This window comes from Moschus berezovskii, chromosome 23 (genome assembly GCF_049115385.1).
Source record: "Moschus berezovskii isolate FMDL1 chromosome 23, NW_MosBer_1.0, whole genome shotgun sequence".
Lineage (NCBI taxonomy): Eukaryota > Metazoa > Chordata > Mammalia > Artiodactyla > Moschidae > Moschus > Moschus berezovskii.
The window spans coordinates 61,687,764-61,703,471 of NC_142482.1; the positions used below are offsets into that span (position 1 = coordinate 61,687,764).

At 55.0% G+C, this 15,708-nt stretch overlaps 1 protein-coding gene across 2 annotated transcripts; it reads left to right on the forward strand.

Moving 5' to 3' along the window:
- The first annotated feature begins 223 nt into the window (after positions 1 to 223).
- Positions 224 to 10,030, forward strand: LOC129543603 (serpin B6). Of its 2 annotated transcripts, none has more exons than XM_055406818.2 (7): positions 224 to 382; positions 3,829 to 4,003; positions 5,760 to 5,909; positions 6,905 to 7,022; positions 7,978 to 8,120; positions 9,175 to 9,330; positions 9,514 to 10,030. In XM_055406818.2, exons 2-7 carry the CDS (start codon positions 3,839 to 3,841, stop codon positions 9,916 to 9,918), a joined length of 1,137 nt encoding a protein of 378 aa, XP_055262793.1. In that variant the 5' UTR covers positions 224 to 382; positions 3,829 to 3,838; the 3' UTR covers positions 9,919 to 10,030. The 2 variants fall into 2 exon arrangements, with proteins under 2 accessions (XP_055262793.1, XP_088687255.1); XM_088831129.1 differs by lacking the exon at positions 224 to 382 and adding an exon at positions 3,347 to 3,434.
- Positions 10,031 to 15,708: the final 5,678 nt, after the last annotated feature.

Genomic DNA, 15,708 nt, shown 5'->3' on the forward strand with positions numbered 1-15,708 from the left:
CGCCCTCCCCTCCCGGCCCCGCCCTCCCCTCCCGGCCCCGCCCGCCCCCGCCCTCCCTCTCGGCCCCGCCCTCCCTCTCGGCCCCTCCTCTTCGGCCCGGACAGACCCGCCCCTCCAGCTAGGCCCCGCCCCTCCCGCCACGGAGTTTGTCCCCGGCGCCTCCGCCCGCCCCGCCCCTCCCGCTAGGCCCCGCCCCGCCCCTCGGCCCCGCCCTCCGGATTCCCCGCCCCGCCCTCCGCTCCGGCCGCTTTCTGGGTGTGCGTGGAGGTCGGGGCCGCGGGACCGGCCTGCGGGCGAGGCGGGCGAGGCGGGCGGCGGGCGGGGCGCGCGCCGGGCTGGGTTTCCTTTCGGATCAGGCGGGCGCGGCGGACGTGAGGACGCGGTGAGTGTGGCGATGCCGCCGGCCGGGACCGAGACCGGCGGACCCGCCTGGGAGCGGCGCCCAGGGGACCCTCGGGGAGCGCCGGGCGCTGGGGACCCGGGGGACCGGGGTGGAGGCCGCGCAGGAGCCGGCCTGGGTGCCCGGGCGGACCCGGCGCCCAGCGGGCTCCCACCGGCCTGCGAGGACAATCGTGAGGACCATTTCAGAGCTTGTTACGCTGCTTCTGTCTTCGTTAGAGCGGCTGCAGGCGAAATATCCCGAGAGTTGGCATCTTCAGGGCTGAGAGGGCCTGGGAGAAACTTTAGTCGCACCTGGGTACTAGATAAGTTGGCACTTGAGTTTCTTTCTTCTCTACCCGCCCCCCACCCCGTAAAGCTCTAGTTTGAGGGGAAAATAAGTGTGGGAAGTGAACCTTCACATGCTGCCAGGACTACTGAGCTGCTGGGGGAGGCCGGGTCCTGCTGGCACCTTGGCTTCCGGCCGAATGGTACTTGGCCACACTGTGTGCTTCCCCGCTGGTGTGCTTTAGGACCGAGGTGGAGAGGGCATGTGAAAAGTAACCCTTGGCCTGAGGTCCCCGTGAACAGGAAGGGCTGTGGTTATCAGTGTTCTGAGGCGTGGCGTGTCCAGGATTCCCCACAACTGTTGACTAACTGCACCCTCAGCGTTATGCCACTCCAGAGAAAGGTCGCGGGTTTAGTCATACTTGGCCATGGAAACTAAGTATTTCGAACCACACGAGGCCAATGCCAGTCCACAGTGTTGTATGACACTCAGCTTCTGGCCTGATAGCTCCAGCCGGTAACAGTAGCACGAAATGCGAGTAATGGAGCCACCGTGCCTTTCCGTTTGCACTGAGAGCAGGCATCACACAAAGGGCTTGTCATCAGAGCCCGGGGAGGCCACACACCTTACACCGCCAAGGGTTCTGGACCTGCCGAGACCGGGACATGAGAAGAAGGAAAACCGTGTGCAGTCTGTTCACCGTTTATTGAACACCGACTGTGGGCCAGGCGTCAGTTGATGTAATCCCCCAGTAAACCTGTAGAGTAGAAGGAACCATCCGATTACACATTAGATCACACACACACACACACACCAGGCGGGGACAACAAACCTCCAGAGCGAGTGGCTCACTTCACTAGGACACCCTTAATCCACCACGGGGGCTCCCCACTGGCGCTAGTGGGAAAGAACCCGCCTGCCAGTGTAGGAGACGTAAAAGACATGGGTTTGAACCCTGGGTCAGGAAGATCCCCTGGAGGAGGGCGAAGCAACCCACTGCAGTATTCTTTCCTGGAGAATCCCATGGACAGAGGAGCCTGGCAGGCTATAGCCCACGGGGTCATCAAAGAGTCGGACACGACTTAGTGACTAACAACAATTCTTAATTGCACTGGGAATACTGGGGTACCACTTTATAGCATCATTTGCACAGTGTGAGCAGGAATTCCAATCTTCCTTTGTCAGTATTGGAAATGCATGGTTCTCGACTGTGAAGTTTCTGTTTTAAGAAGGTTGTTTTAGTTTGCTCTCCACCCGTCTCGCTCTGTCTTTTTTGGGGTGATGGGGCGCTGCCGCAGTGATGAGGCTGGACTGCAGAGTCATGACCTGGTGCTCAGCTCTCCCTCTGCTCCTTGGAGCCCAGCAGAAACAGGCTGCTTTTTAAATCAGCTCTTTCCGGAGCCCATTTTGCTCCATTCTTTTCCCAGTTTTAAGACTGCTCCCTTGATTCTGGCTTCCCTGCAGGTCACCCATCACATAGTTTGCTAATTATGCTCATTTTGTGTTGTTTCTGATAACTTTCCTTGCATTGTTCCTGAGTTGAGTGCAGGGCCTGAACCATCAGAGCAATTCTCACCAGCCCTGGGTACCAGGACCCTCCCAAGTTCCTGCCGGGAGCACGCTGCTGCCTCAGGTGTTCTGCCCCAGAGCCCGGGGAGGGCACGAAGCATCGCTTCCTGTTTGATTTCGGGGCCTGTATCAGCGTGGGCTGTTCACTTATCTCACGACTGATGTACTTTCTGCAGGCAGAGTATCCCGAATAAACCTCTGGGCCTCATGCTTCATTCCTTCCTTTTTAGTTTAGAGATTTTACAGGGAGTGGGTATGCTCTCACCTTTAATGACCATCAGCAACTGTTTTCAGTGGAGAAAAGAACTATTAGTGGCCTCGCTGTGGCCTTTGAAGACCAGTGAACTTTTCCTTTTTTCTGTATTAGTGTTAAGGCATTAGATATTAAGGCCTGCCCTGGTGGCTTAGTGGAAAGAATCCTGCAATGCAAGAACCTCGGGTTCAATCCCTCGGTGGGAAAGATCCCCTGGAGAAGGAAGTGGCAACCCACTCCAGTATTCTTTCCTGGAAAATCCATGGACAGAAGGGCCAGGTAGGCTGTAGTCCACGGAGTCACAAGTCAGACACGACTTACTAGTCACCAAACTGGACATTAAAGACGGAAGAGAATGTGTGGGGGGTGGTGTTTCTTCTCCTCTGTGATCTTCCTGGCTGGTCTAGTAATTAAATTGACCTCAGACAAATCAGTAGCAGTAAACCAACCCCACTGAATTTTGTGCGAACCTCGAAAATACAAGGCTCAACAAGTGACTAGGCAGGCAGCTTTGTGTGTGTGTGAAGATTTGACGAAACAAGGCGTTTTTGCTTGGGGTATCAAGTTCGTGAAGTAGCAGGGTTTGCTGGTTCCTTGTACAGCCTTTTCAGCCTTGCGTTCCCTTCTTAGGTGTAAAGATGTCTCTCTACCTCCTGGTACAGGGAGGGTGTTTCCACGTGGAGATTTATTTTCAGCTTCAGGGGAACGGAGGAAGGGCAGAGTGTGCTTTTTGCACCAGCTGTTTCTCAAGTCTCTTTACTTCAGAGCAGTCAGTGTGCTCCGGTGGAATGTTCGGGGGAGCTGCCCTGCACCCCTTAGGAGCACAGATTACCAAGTGCATCCCTGTCCTTATGCAGGGAGCAGAGATCAGGGAGCTGACGCAGGGCCCGGAGCGGGGCTGCCAGCCTACACGCCGTGCGGGCTCACCTGCTCTGTTTCTCCCAGGTCGGTATCTAGGAATGAAGCTGCTTTCTGTTGAAGAACCGGGGATCTCTCAGCTGTCATCCCTTCCCACCACGCACAGAAAGGCCCTGAACCCTCGTGCACCCCCGCCCATCCCCACAGTGTCCTTTTCTGGACAAAATGCCCTCCATGCCTGGGCAGTCGACCTCTGAGGCCAGGCCCTGGAGGTTTTCGTGGGTGCGTCCCACGGCCCATGTCCCAAGCAGGGTGAGCAGGCCCTGGGGCAGCGGGGAAACCCTGAGGAAGCCAAGGTTTGTGCGTGTACATGTTGCTCGTGGAAGCGGAGTGTTAGTGCTGACAACAGACAAGAGCAGAGTGAGACGCATCGACCCGTGGCCTGATTTGCGTGGCACTGATTGTAAATCCGTCCTTTCAGACTCGCCGCCATGGATGCGCTGTCAGAAGCAAACGGCACCTTTGCCTTGACCCTTCTCAAAAAGCTGGGTGAGGACAACTCGAAAAATGTGTTTATCTCGCCCCTGAGCATCTCCTCTGCCCTGGCCATGGTCCTCGTGGGGGCCAGGGGCAACACCGCGGCCCAGATGTGCCAGGTACGTTCGGGAGGCCGGTTCTGGGCTGCGGCCTACGCTGTTTCTTTGGCGGGAGAGCCGGTGTCCGCGATCCGAATCCCAGAGGCCTTGCTCCACAACTGGCCTCACTCCCCCATCTGCCCCGTGCCTGGGCCTCCCATCCAGTGTCTCTCTGGCGGGTGCCCTGGGGCTCCTGACAGCGCAGCACCAGATTCCAGCAGGACAGGCTTGAACGAGCAAGCGTTCATCGAGCCTCTGCTCAGACCCGCTGCCCAAGGCCCTGCTGTCCAAGGCCCGTCCTGCTGAGATGCCCAGAGCCAGCCCCGGGCAGGCTGTGCAGGGTGTGGACATCAGCTCCTGGGCCACAGTGGTGGCAGGGTGCTGACCTCTGGTTCCCTGGGGGTCACAGCCTTCCTGCATGTGGGGTGCCCTTACCCCTCCAAGGGCCTGGGGTCAAGAGGGTCTCCAGGTGCCATCTTTGTCTCTAAGGTTTAACAGTGTCCTGATCCCCTCCTTGAGGCTGGGCCTTGAGTTTGACCTTTGCCCTAAGGCCATCACTTTTAGGGTCCTCTGCCAGCTGGAGAGGCTGGGAGTGAGAAACATTTGTACTCTCCACCCAGCAAGTGTTAGGAGGCAAATACACTGGTGTTCATGCTCAGTCGTGTCCGACTCTTTGTGACCAGGTAGACTCTAGTCCTCCAGGCTCCTCTGTCCATGGGATTCTCCAGAAAAAACACTGGCATGGGTTGCCATATCCTCCTCCAGGGGATCTTTCTGACCCAGGGATCGAACCCGCAAGGCTTGAGTCTCCTGCACAGATAGGTGGATCCTTTACCACTGCGCCACCTGGGAGACACACGTATTCCCTTTAAGTGCTGCTGAAAAGGGAGCACTCCCCCTCTTGAGCTCATCTGTCTCCCCTCCCGCTCTCCCAGGCTCTGAAGGGACCACCCTCTCTATGGGCACCTTCTTTGCAGATTCCAATTCCGGGGGAGTGCTGGCCTTCCCACCCTGCACAGGGCATCTCTCCAGGGCTCCCGCCCGAGGTCCTCTCCTCCAGCAGGGGCTCCCCCGGCCCTCTGGCCCTGGCCGGCTGCTGGGTGCAAAGCCCGCGCCAGGGTTAGCTTCATGTTATGTTGGAACCGGGCTGGACCTTCTCCCTGTGGCTCCCAAACATACTGCCCACGACCGGGAATGACCAGGACCGTGCCTCAGACTCTGCGGCCTGGCCACACGGTGCCTGCTGGGCTCCTTGTGAGCCAGGAGCTGCCCTGATCCCGCCAGGCGCTCCCTTCTGTGTGCCAGCTCTCCTGCATTGTCACGAGGCCCCAGCAGGATGGCTGGGCGTGTCTGCACCCTGGTCACAGGGGGCAAGACAGTGGACATGGCATTGCCAGGCCTTTATGGAGGCCCGGGCCCAGAAGAGCCACTTCTCCTGTGTCCTGCTGGTCGGAGCCCGTCCCAAGACCAGTCCAGACCGGAAGATGTGGCCTGTTTGTACAAAGACGGGAGGCATGTCCGCCGGCCCTGTCTGCAGGCAGACCGCGAGCACAGGGCCCTGGGCTCGGCAAGGGGCATGTCTGCGCCCGCCGTCGCTGTCTGAGCCCCTGCGGGAGGCAGCCTGGGGGCTTCCCAGAGATGCTGTGCCTTTATTTGCGTGAGTCTTGTTTTAAGCTGGGGTGAATCAGTGAGGTTCTTAGGCTGACTTTAGTGTTGTGTCCATTTCCTGTAGTCAGGGCATACTTCAGTGGTCAGTCTTTATCTGTTTTTATTTCAGACACTTTCTCTAAGCAAGAGCAGTGGTGGAGGTGAAGATGTCCACCAGGGTTTCCAGAAGCTTCTCAGCGAAGTTAACAGGACCAGCACACAGTACTTCCTCAGAACCGCCAACAGGCTTTTTGGAGAGAAGACTTACGATTTCCTCTCGGTAAGTCATACTCCCGTTTGCCCGAAGCAGATAGAGACCAAGGTCGTGTGGAGATGGGAGGCGGGCCTTGTGGTGCAGCAGAGGCCTTGTGGCCTGAGAGGACTAGGTGGGCGGGGTGTGGGACCCCAGTCACGACCTCACGCTTCCTGGAACTGTTTGGTCATTGCCTGTAAGAGGAGCCCTGTAACAGCCTTGTTCACATGTTCGTAAATCTTCGATGAGGTGATTGTCAGAGAACTAACACGGATCATACCCCAGTTGCAGATGAGTTGGCCCTAAAAAAGAAGTGATCCAATGGAATATTTCTATGTTGTTTTTCACATGTTGGAAGTTTTTTGTGCATTGTGAGACTTGTTCAAATTTTTATACATGTAAATATTCTGTTTATCTTTTCCTATGCAGAATATTTTTTTAAGTTTTTTTCTTTTTTACTATTTAATCACAGTGCTTTCATGTTTTTTTAAATTTTTTCATACACAGCTCAAGTAATCTGTAAGTGTGTTCTTATTATATAAAAATGCAGGCAAAGCCAGAGTCCTCCCAAATGCTCTTCCACGCCCTTCCCCCACGCCCAGTGTAAGGGCTTGTCCCCGGTGCACAGAGAAAGTCTTTGCGTCTCACTCCACGTGTGTCTGTTTCTGTTCAGCCCACCAGGCTCCTCTGTCCATGGGATTGTCCAGGCAACAATACTAGAATGGGTTGCCATTTCCTTCTCCAGGGGATCTTCCCCACGCAGAGATCAAACCCTCGTCTATAACATTGGCAGGCGGATTCATTACCACTGTACCACCTGGGAAGCCTGTGATTTTACTGTTATTTTTTCAGTGTAGCTGAAAACTGAGAAACCGGATTGAAGGTTAATTCCGCACACTTGTTTGTACATTACACAAGTAACTGTCAAATGATCAGTGTTGACGTTTGGCGCGGTGAAGGAGTAAGCTGTTGGCGTTGTCTGCTTCTGTAGCCATGTGATTCTCTCATTCCGTCTCTCCTAGGCTTTCAAAGATTCGTGCCGCATATACTACCAAGCAGAGATGGAGGAGCTGGACTTTGTCTGCGCTTCAGAGGAGGCCAGGAAGCACATAAACACCTGGGTAGCCGAAAAGACAGAAGGTGAGGACGTGTCACAAGTTCTGTTTGCACAGTATTTAAATCAGCCTTATTATCCATCAGTTCCTTCCCAAGACCATCACATGTGAACAGAAAGGGCTTTTATCTGTAAAGAACTGCAAGCTTTCAAAACCATTCCTGAAATTTAGTCGGTAATCCATTTCTCTAGCTTTTCCCTCTCCTCATCAATATTTGGTGCACCTCTTCCAGAGCAATCACACTTTGATTTTGCACTGTTGCAGTTAATATTCATATAGTCTGCGTTTTCACAAAAGGTGGAAGGAAAACTCTGGATGCGGGCTCCACCTCTCTGCCTGTCCAGCGGAGCTCAGGCTCTGCAGGTCGCTGAGCATCACTGCAGGACACTCAGTCAAGCCCTGGTCCACCTGCGGTTCTTCGTTTTCATGCTGTCCACACTGGCTTCGAACTTTCCCCTTCAGGACGGTCCCCTGATGTTGTAGAGAGAACATTCGTTTTCTGTCACTGTGAACTTTCTGCCCTTATTATTTGTTCATTTTTTGTGTTTATGCACCTCATGGTATTTTTCTGAGCAGAGACTTTAAGGTTTTTGTCTCTGATTTTTCTTTAGGGGCCAGGCTCCCTGTATGGGTCTCCCTGGTGGCTCAGATGGTAAAGGATCCACTTGCCGGTGCAGGAGAGGCCGGTTGGATCCCTGGGTCAGAAAGATCTCCTGGAGAAGGAAATGGCAACTCGCCAGTATTCTTGCCTACAGAACCCAAGGTCACAGGGGCCTGGTGGGCTAGGGTCCCTGGGGTCACAAAGAGTCAGACACATCTTAGTGAGTAACCAGACAACTCCCTGTGCGTGGTTGTCTGGGCGACAGTGAACCCTCTGCTCTGCCCACTGACTCCTCCAGGGGACAGACCAGTAACACTGTGCCCAGCACCTCCACCAGGAAACCCTGTTAGCTAACTGGCTCTTTAAATCTTCCTTGCAGGTAAAATTAGAGACTTGCTCTCTGCAAATTCAGTTGACCCCACGACCCGTCTGGTTCTCGTGAACGCCATCTACTTCAAAGGGAACTGGGCTAAACAGTTTAACAAAGAGCACACGGAGGAAAGGCCATTCAGAGTCAGCAAGGTGACCATAATGTTTCATAAAGCAAGGGAGGTTCTTGGAAACGGTCCCTGGGTCCCCCCTTGGTTTACGGAGCGTGCGAGGAGGCTGACCTCAGGGAACCTGTGCCTCTTGTGGCCTTGGCGGCCCAGAGGTGGATCCGGGCAAACCCTGGCCTCCTCTGCCCCTGCTCCTCCTCTGCTGTATCATCAGGGGCAGTCTGTGCTGTGGGGGTTCCATCTTGTATCACACATCCCACGGGCAGCTTGCAGGTCTCTGGGCCCCGCAGAACTCCCGAGATCCAGTTCAAACTCCAGACTGTGGCTGTGACGCTCGATGGGCCTGGATCCTACCTTCTGTCCCCAGCCCATCCGTAGCTACCTACACAGACGCCTTCCTCTGCAGGGCCATCCAGAAGCCTCCCTAGCGGTCTCCCCAGGTTCCTGCTTCCTGTGTCCCTCCTCTGAGCTCTCACAGAGCCCGTGGCCTCTCACTGTGGCTCTGATCTCCCAGAGCCCCTCGGGCCCAAGTGTAGGACCAGGGAGGTTACTGGAAGTTTTCCTGATGACGGTGGCTGGGCTGAGTGGTGGGGGAAGGAAGCACAAGTCGGATTGGTTCGCATTTCTTTTAATAATCGCATCTGTTTATTTCTGGCTGTGCCGGGTCTTCTTGCCGCAAGCCTTTCCTGACGCTGCCCTGGCGGAGGCCCTCTCGGCTCAGGGCTCGGGCTTCCCCAGCTGGTGCTTCTCTTGGGGCAGAGCTCGGGCTCCAGGCCCGTGACCTCAGGAGCTGCGGCTCCCGGCGCTCAGCCCAGGCTCAGTAGTTGTGGCGCGTGGGCTTAGGAGCCCCTGGGCTGTGGGGTCTTCCCAGACCCGGGATGGAGCCTGCGTCTTTGCATTGGAAGGAGGATTTATTTACCCTTGAGCCACCAGGGAAGCCCTGTTGTCTTTAAAACTAGAGCCATCATGGTTTGTTGAAGCATCATCTGTGGGGTGGGTGCAGGTGGACGGCTCTGATGACTCGTGCAGCGTGTCCACGGGTCTTGTTTCAACTTATGGTTTATCCATTTCCTTTATAGAACGTGGAGAAACCTGTGCAAATGATGTTCAAGAAGTCCACCTTTAAAATGACCTACATTGGAGAAATAAGCACCCAGATTCTGGTGCTTCCCTATGTCGGCCAAGAGCTGAACATGGTCATTCTGCTGCCCGGTGAAAGCACTGACTTGAACACGGTAACTGTGCAGGCGTGGCTCCAAGGCCCGGGGTCTCGTCTGGATCCCTGCCGGGCACTGGGCTCCAGTAACTCATGTGCCTCCAGCAGGCCACCATGGGCTGCAGGGCAGGGTGTGGGTCACAGTGGACGGTCCTGGGCCAGCGCTGCTGCACACCCTGAGATCTTCTACCTTGTCCTCCAGGTGGAGAAGGCCCTGACCTACGAGAAATTCATCGCGTGGACGAAGCTGGACGTGATGGACGAGGAGGAGGTGGAGGTGTTTCTGCCCCGGTTCACCCTGGAGGAGAGTTACGACATGAAAGGCGTCCTCCGAGACCTGGGCATGACCGACGCCTTCGAGGAGGCCCGGGCCGACTTCAGCGGGATGTCGTCCGGGCGAGGCCTGCACCTGTCCAAGGTCGTGCACAAGTCCTTCGTGGAGGTCACCGAGGAGGGCACGGAGGCCGCGGCCGCCACGGCGGCTATGGTCATGATGCGCTGCCTGAGGATCGTCCCCCGGTTCTGTGCCGACCGCCCCTTCCTCTTCTTCATCCAGCACGGCAAGACCGGGGCCATCCTGTTCTGCGGCCGCTTCTGCTCGCCGTGACGAGGTGGTGGGGGCCCCCCGTTCTCCTCACCGCTCTCCCCAGTCTCTGCGAAGAGCTGGAACCCCAGGTGACCTTGGTGAAGGTCCTCAAATAAAGGGCTGATTGAGTACGCCTGTGTGTGTGTGTGTGTGTTTCTGTGCCCGTGTCCTCGTGTCCCATGCCTTCTTGGAGCTGCAGCTGCCATTGGAGGCGGGCGCTCGGTGGTCCCGCTGGTCGGGAGCACTGGCTGCCTGCTCTCTGGGTCCTCTCTCCGCCTGCCCCGTCCAGGCCCTCGGGGAGAGCGCTGTCTGCTCCGGGCCTGGAAGGATGAGCGGGGCTTCCCTGTCTCCTCTGCTCAGTGGCCCTGCCCCTGAAACAGAGCAAAGCAGAGGCAACGGCAGCCACAGGGAGGGGGAGCAGGCCTCAGAGACCCCCAAACGTGAGCCCTCCAGAAGCCAGCAGAAGAGGGGAGGCCGTGGACCCAGACTGGGAGAAGTCCATCCCCGAGCCGCTGGGTCTGCACTGCAGGGTCTGTGGTCAGAGGCCCGTTCAGTGCTTGACCGTCCACACTCTCTGAGCAAGTTCAGTTGCCCCCAGGGGTCAGAGATGAGCAGATAGGTCTTGTTCATGAGATGGAGGCATTTCAGACCACATCATGGATGCACGCCAGGTGACTTTTCATCCTGCTCCTGGTACTGGAGAAAAAGAGGCGGCTAAGGTTTCAACCAGTTTATCCTAAAGGAAACCAGTCCTGAAGGTTCATTGGAAGGACTGATGATGAAGCTAAAACTCAAAAACTTGGGCCACCTGATGGGAAGAGCTGACTCATTTGAAAAGACCCTGATGATGGGAAAATTGAAGCAGAAGGAGAAGGGGACAACAGACGATAAGATGGTTGGATGGCATCACTGACTCGATGGACCTGAGTTTGAGTGGATCCCAGGAGTTGATGATGGACAGGGAGGCCTGGCGTGCTACAGTCCATGGGATTGCAAGGCTCGGACTCGAATGAGCGAAGGAACTGCACGAAATTTCTGCAGCCACACCACGTGTTCCCTGCTGAGACGTGGGGCCCGCGTCAGCCGATGCCGGGGTTCAGGGGGAAGAGTGGTGCGGTGTCCACTGGCCTCCCTGTGGCATCATCAGGAGCTGGGCTCCCTCTAACCTGATGGTGTGACCCACATCCTCAGCCTATCTCTATCCGCTGTCTCTGCTGTGCCCAAGTCAGCGCCTGAGCCTTGAGGACAGACAGGTTGCGGAGACGCTGCCCTTGGGAGCGGGCGGGCGGGCAGGCCAGCGGCGTCACTGCCACCCCCAGCCTGTGCGCACTGTCGCCTGACGTGAGCCGTCTGTCCGTCCAGGGTCCAAGGCGCCTGTCCTTCGTCTCCTTCAGGCCGTCAGCAGGAAGCTGTGACGATGGACGCAGTGGTCCCGTGTGTTACAGAACCTGTCACACAGCTCGACCTCTGAGCATCTCTTTCTTAGCTGGTCCACTGCATTAAATGTCATCGTCATTTTCCTCAAAACTGTTTTTCAATATGATCTTTTTCAAGTTGTTGAAGAGAATTGCCTTATAATCTCCCGTGCGTTTGTTATCGATCAACTTGGAATTCCCGTCCTCATCATAGTCCTTCCCTGGTGGCTCAGAACAGGCAGAATCGCCTGCAGTGCGGGAGGCCGGGCTTCGACCCCGGGTTGGGATGGTCCCTGGAGACTGGCTCCCCACTCTGGATTCTGGCCTGGAGATTCCATGGCCTCTCAGGGTCGCAGAGCCGGACGTCACCGAGCCACTCACAGTCACTTCCTGACCTCCAGTTGACCTTGTCTGTGACCAGCTCTGGCTTCAAGGAGGTGTGGCCGGTGGGCCTCCCTGGGCCCCCAGAAAGACCCCCGGCTCAGCGCTCTGCTTTCACTGTCTTCAGATTCTTAATAGCGTTTGAGCAGAGGGTCCTGCATTTTCATCTCGCACCAGACCCTGCCAACTACGGAGCCAGTCCTGCCGTGGACTACAGTGTTTTTATTGAGAAAAATAGACTTTTTTTCAGATGCTGAGTACCAGGTAAGCTCAAAGCAAATCCTGAGAAATGAAAGATCTTCTCAGTCCAATCTTTTCACATTAAAATATATAAACATTTTGGTCATAGTTGGCTTTTGAACTCCACACAACATGTGTTTCCATGAGAGAAAGAAGTAGACCAGTTCATTTCAGTTCAGTCTCTCGTTCGTGTCTGACTCTTTGCAAGCCCATGGACTGCAGCACGCCAGGCCTCCCTGTCCATCACCAACTCCCGGAGTTCACTCAAACTCATGTCCATCGAGTCAGTGATGCCATCCAACCATCCCACCTCTGCCGTCCCTTCTCCTCCTGCCTTCAATCTTTCCCAGCATCAGGGTCTTTCCCAGTGAGTCAGCTCTTTGCATCAGGTGGCCACAGTATTGGAGTTTCTGCTTCAGCATCAGTCCTTCCTTTCTGCTTCAGCATCAGTCCTTCCAATGAACATTCAGGACTGATTTCCTTTAGGATGGACTGGTTGGATCTTGCAGTCCAAGGGACTCTCAAGAGTCCTTTCCAAAACCACAGTTCAAAAACTTCAATTCTTTGGTGCTCAGCTTTCCTTATGGTCCAGCTCTCCCATCCACACATGACTACTGGCAAACGAGGTAGCCCTGCGTGACAGTTAATTTTGTGTGTCACCTTCACTGGCCCAGAGGACCAGTTAATGGTTCTAACACCAATCGAGATGTTGCCATGCAGGTAGTTTTTAACGGAGATGAGGATTAAACGAGTCACCTCTGAGTAAGGCAGACTGGCCGCCAGCACGTGGGTGGGCCTGGTCTAGTCAGCTGAGAATGACTGAGGTCCCCTCAGGAAGAGGCGCTTTGCCTCCAGAGGCCTGTGGTCCCAGGTGCACAGAACTCTTGCCTTCCGCCACCTCCTGCAGCAGGGCAGCGTCTCCCCCGTCCTGCCTCTGTTGAAACCTCAGAGATCCCCCGGATACGGTGGCTGTCTGCTTTAGTGCCTGCTCTGCCCAGCCCTGCAGTTCCACTCCTCACTCACAGCCTCCCGGAAGGAGGGTGCTGATGGCTCCTGGCAGCTCGCTCTGCCTCTATTTGCAATGTTCCTTGGTTATCTGAGGTCACAGGTGCAGGTGGCATGTTCCACGCTCCTGGGAAGGAATAGTCATCTTCCTCTTCCCAGCCAGCGTCCTCGTGTCAACGTCCCTCTGGCCTTTGGCTCACCCTCTGTGTTCGTGTGGGCTTCCCAGGTGGAGAATCCGCTGCCAGTGCAGCAGACGAAGGTTTGATCCCTGGATCGGGAAGACCTGGAGGCGGGAATGGCTACCCCTCCAGTACTCTTGCCTGGGAAACCCCGTGCACAGAGCAGCCTGGTGGGCTACAGTCCATGGGGCCGCGGAGTTGGACACAAAATAGCGACTAAGCATCAGTTCAGTTCAGTTCAGCCGCCCAGTCGTGTCGGACTCTTTGCGACCTCATGAATCACAGCACCCCAGGCCTCCCTGTCCATCACCAACTCCCGGAGTTCACTCAAACTCATGTCCATCGAGTCGGTGATGCCATCCAGCCATCTCATTTCTCTGTCGCCCCCTTCTCCTCCCGCCCCCAATCCCTCCCAGCGTCAGAGTCAGAGCAAGTCAAATAAAGCCTCGAGCAGCAGAGGTTCCGGTTGACACAGTCACGCCCCCATCCCCGTCTTACCCACCCAGCCCTGCTTTTGTCCCGGGGTGCCCGCAGAGGAGCAGACGGACCTTCCCCAGCTTCATGGAATGGTCTCAAAAGTGCAGGGCCAAGCGCTTTGCTTTCCACTGGGAAACTTGAGGAAAGATCCCATGTACAGTTCACTTTTGGGTATGTCCCCAGAAGAATTAAGAGCAGGGTCTCAGACAGACACTTGCAGCCCCGTGTTTGTAGCAGCATTATTCACAACAGCCAAGAGAGCAAGCCTCCCACCTGTCTGACGGACACAAATGGTAACAAAGTGTAGCCACGCGCTCCTCTGTGACTCCGGCATCCTTCTTCTCAGTTCCTGGTGCCATTTCCGGGGCTTGACCTCACTGGGGGTGATGCTGGGTCAGCCTCGTGACCCAGGAATCTCCTGGTTAATCAACGTTCATTTTTAACCGTCAGCCTGATCTGTCTTTCAGTGTTGCCGAACACTGGGACACCTTCCCGGGCTTGTGGCTCCCCCTCCCGTCACCTCCTGTTTCTTTCCAGAAGCTAAAACACTTGAGGCCGGGGGTGCAGGGAGCAGGGGAGCCGACTGCCCAGCACTTTATGTGTGGAACCCCGGAACCACCGGGCGCCCTTCTCTGGGTTCCATGTGCCGGGTGCAGGCCCTTCCCGATCTGGCCTGGCTTGGATTTCAAGGCTCCTTCCTGCCACTGTCTTCTCCTCAATCCCCTCTCGGACACATGCTCCCGCCCCCCACCGCCACTTCCTGGGACCTCCCAGGTCATTCTCAGAGGACCTGACATCACCCAGATCTAAAATGCTGTTTCCCTTTGCATCTGGCTGAAGAGCTTTAACATTTGTACATAATCTCATCCCCAAGGAAGCACCCCTTTAGAAATCTGTCCAGACAGTGCAGTTGATGCTAAAGACACAAAATCAAGTCAAGGAGAATGAGGCTATCCTAAGGCCAGTCACCTAGTGGGAACCATACAGAACACGGAAGCTCCTCCATAAAGTCTGTCCGGAGTGAAGTGTCTGCTGGGGACTTTCTTGGGGAATTTGTGTGTAGCTGCCACCATCTAGATGTTTTCTCATAACATCTAGGGAGTACCTCTGAGCACTTCTGCTGTTCTCATCACCTGTGAGGCACCTCAAGTCAGAGTTCGTGTCCTCAGCCAGGTGTCCAGAGCCCAGCCCAGCACCACACTCATGGGAGAGGCCAAGACATCCCCGCTATTTGAGTTGACAATCGTCATTATGCAAGGATGGAGCACTCATGGAGGAAACAAGTTTAGGGGGGAAAGGTTTTCAAAGTTACGGAAGAAATAAGTTTAGAAGGAGAAAGGTCTTCAAATTTAAGGAAAAAAACAAGTTTAGAGGAACAAAGGTCTTCAAAGTTAAGGAAAAACCAAGTTAAGAGAGAGAAAGGCCTTCAAAGTTCCGGACCTGTGCAAAACAGGTCCATGCTCAGTGTTGCTCTTTGTAGGCTGCTGAGAAATGGCATCTGAGTGCCCGCAGGCAGAGCTGTAGGCTTGGTGTTTTGCTAACAATACCCGCACAGGACTCACTGGGCTGAGAGTTAGGAGGCCAAGAGGGACTCACCTTGTTGGTGGTGGGAGATGGTGCTCTGATGGGTTACCCAGGCCTGTTGGGGTGCGCCTGTCAGAAACCAACCCTGTTTCATCTCTAGAACTGAAAGTCAGATCATGAATTAAACACTTTGAAACACACAGAAACCTGCTCCCTTCTGGACAGTGTTGGAAAACTTCTGAAATAGTTTCCAGTAAACCTCTTATAAGATAAATGTTGATTGCATTGACTCTATGGTTATACTCATTGCATTCCTGGGTTGGGAAGATCAATGCCTTGTTTTTTTTTTTTTTTTCTTTTTTTGGCAGGATCCTTCAGATTCAACCAGGTAGGGAAATACTTTTTAGATACAATGCTACTTTCTTAAAAGTAATCACATAGGGAAAATTTAGTTGGAAAAGATAACATTTCAAAATCCTTTGAGCTTTAATTGAGTGTTAGAAGGATTTCATGTCCCCAGCGTATCTCTTTGGGACTTCTCTGGTGGCTCAGATGGTAAAGAACTGGCCTGCGATGGCAGATACCCAGGT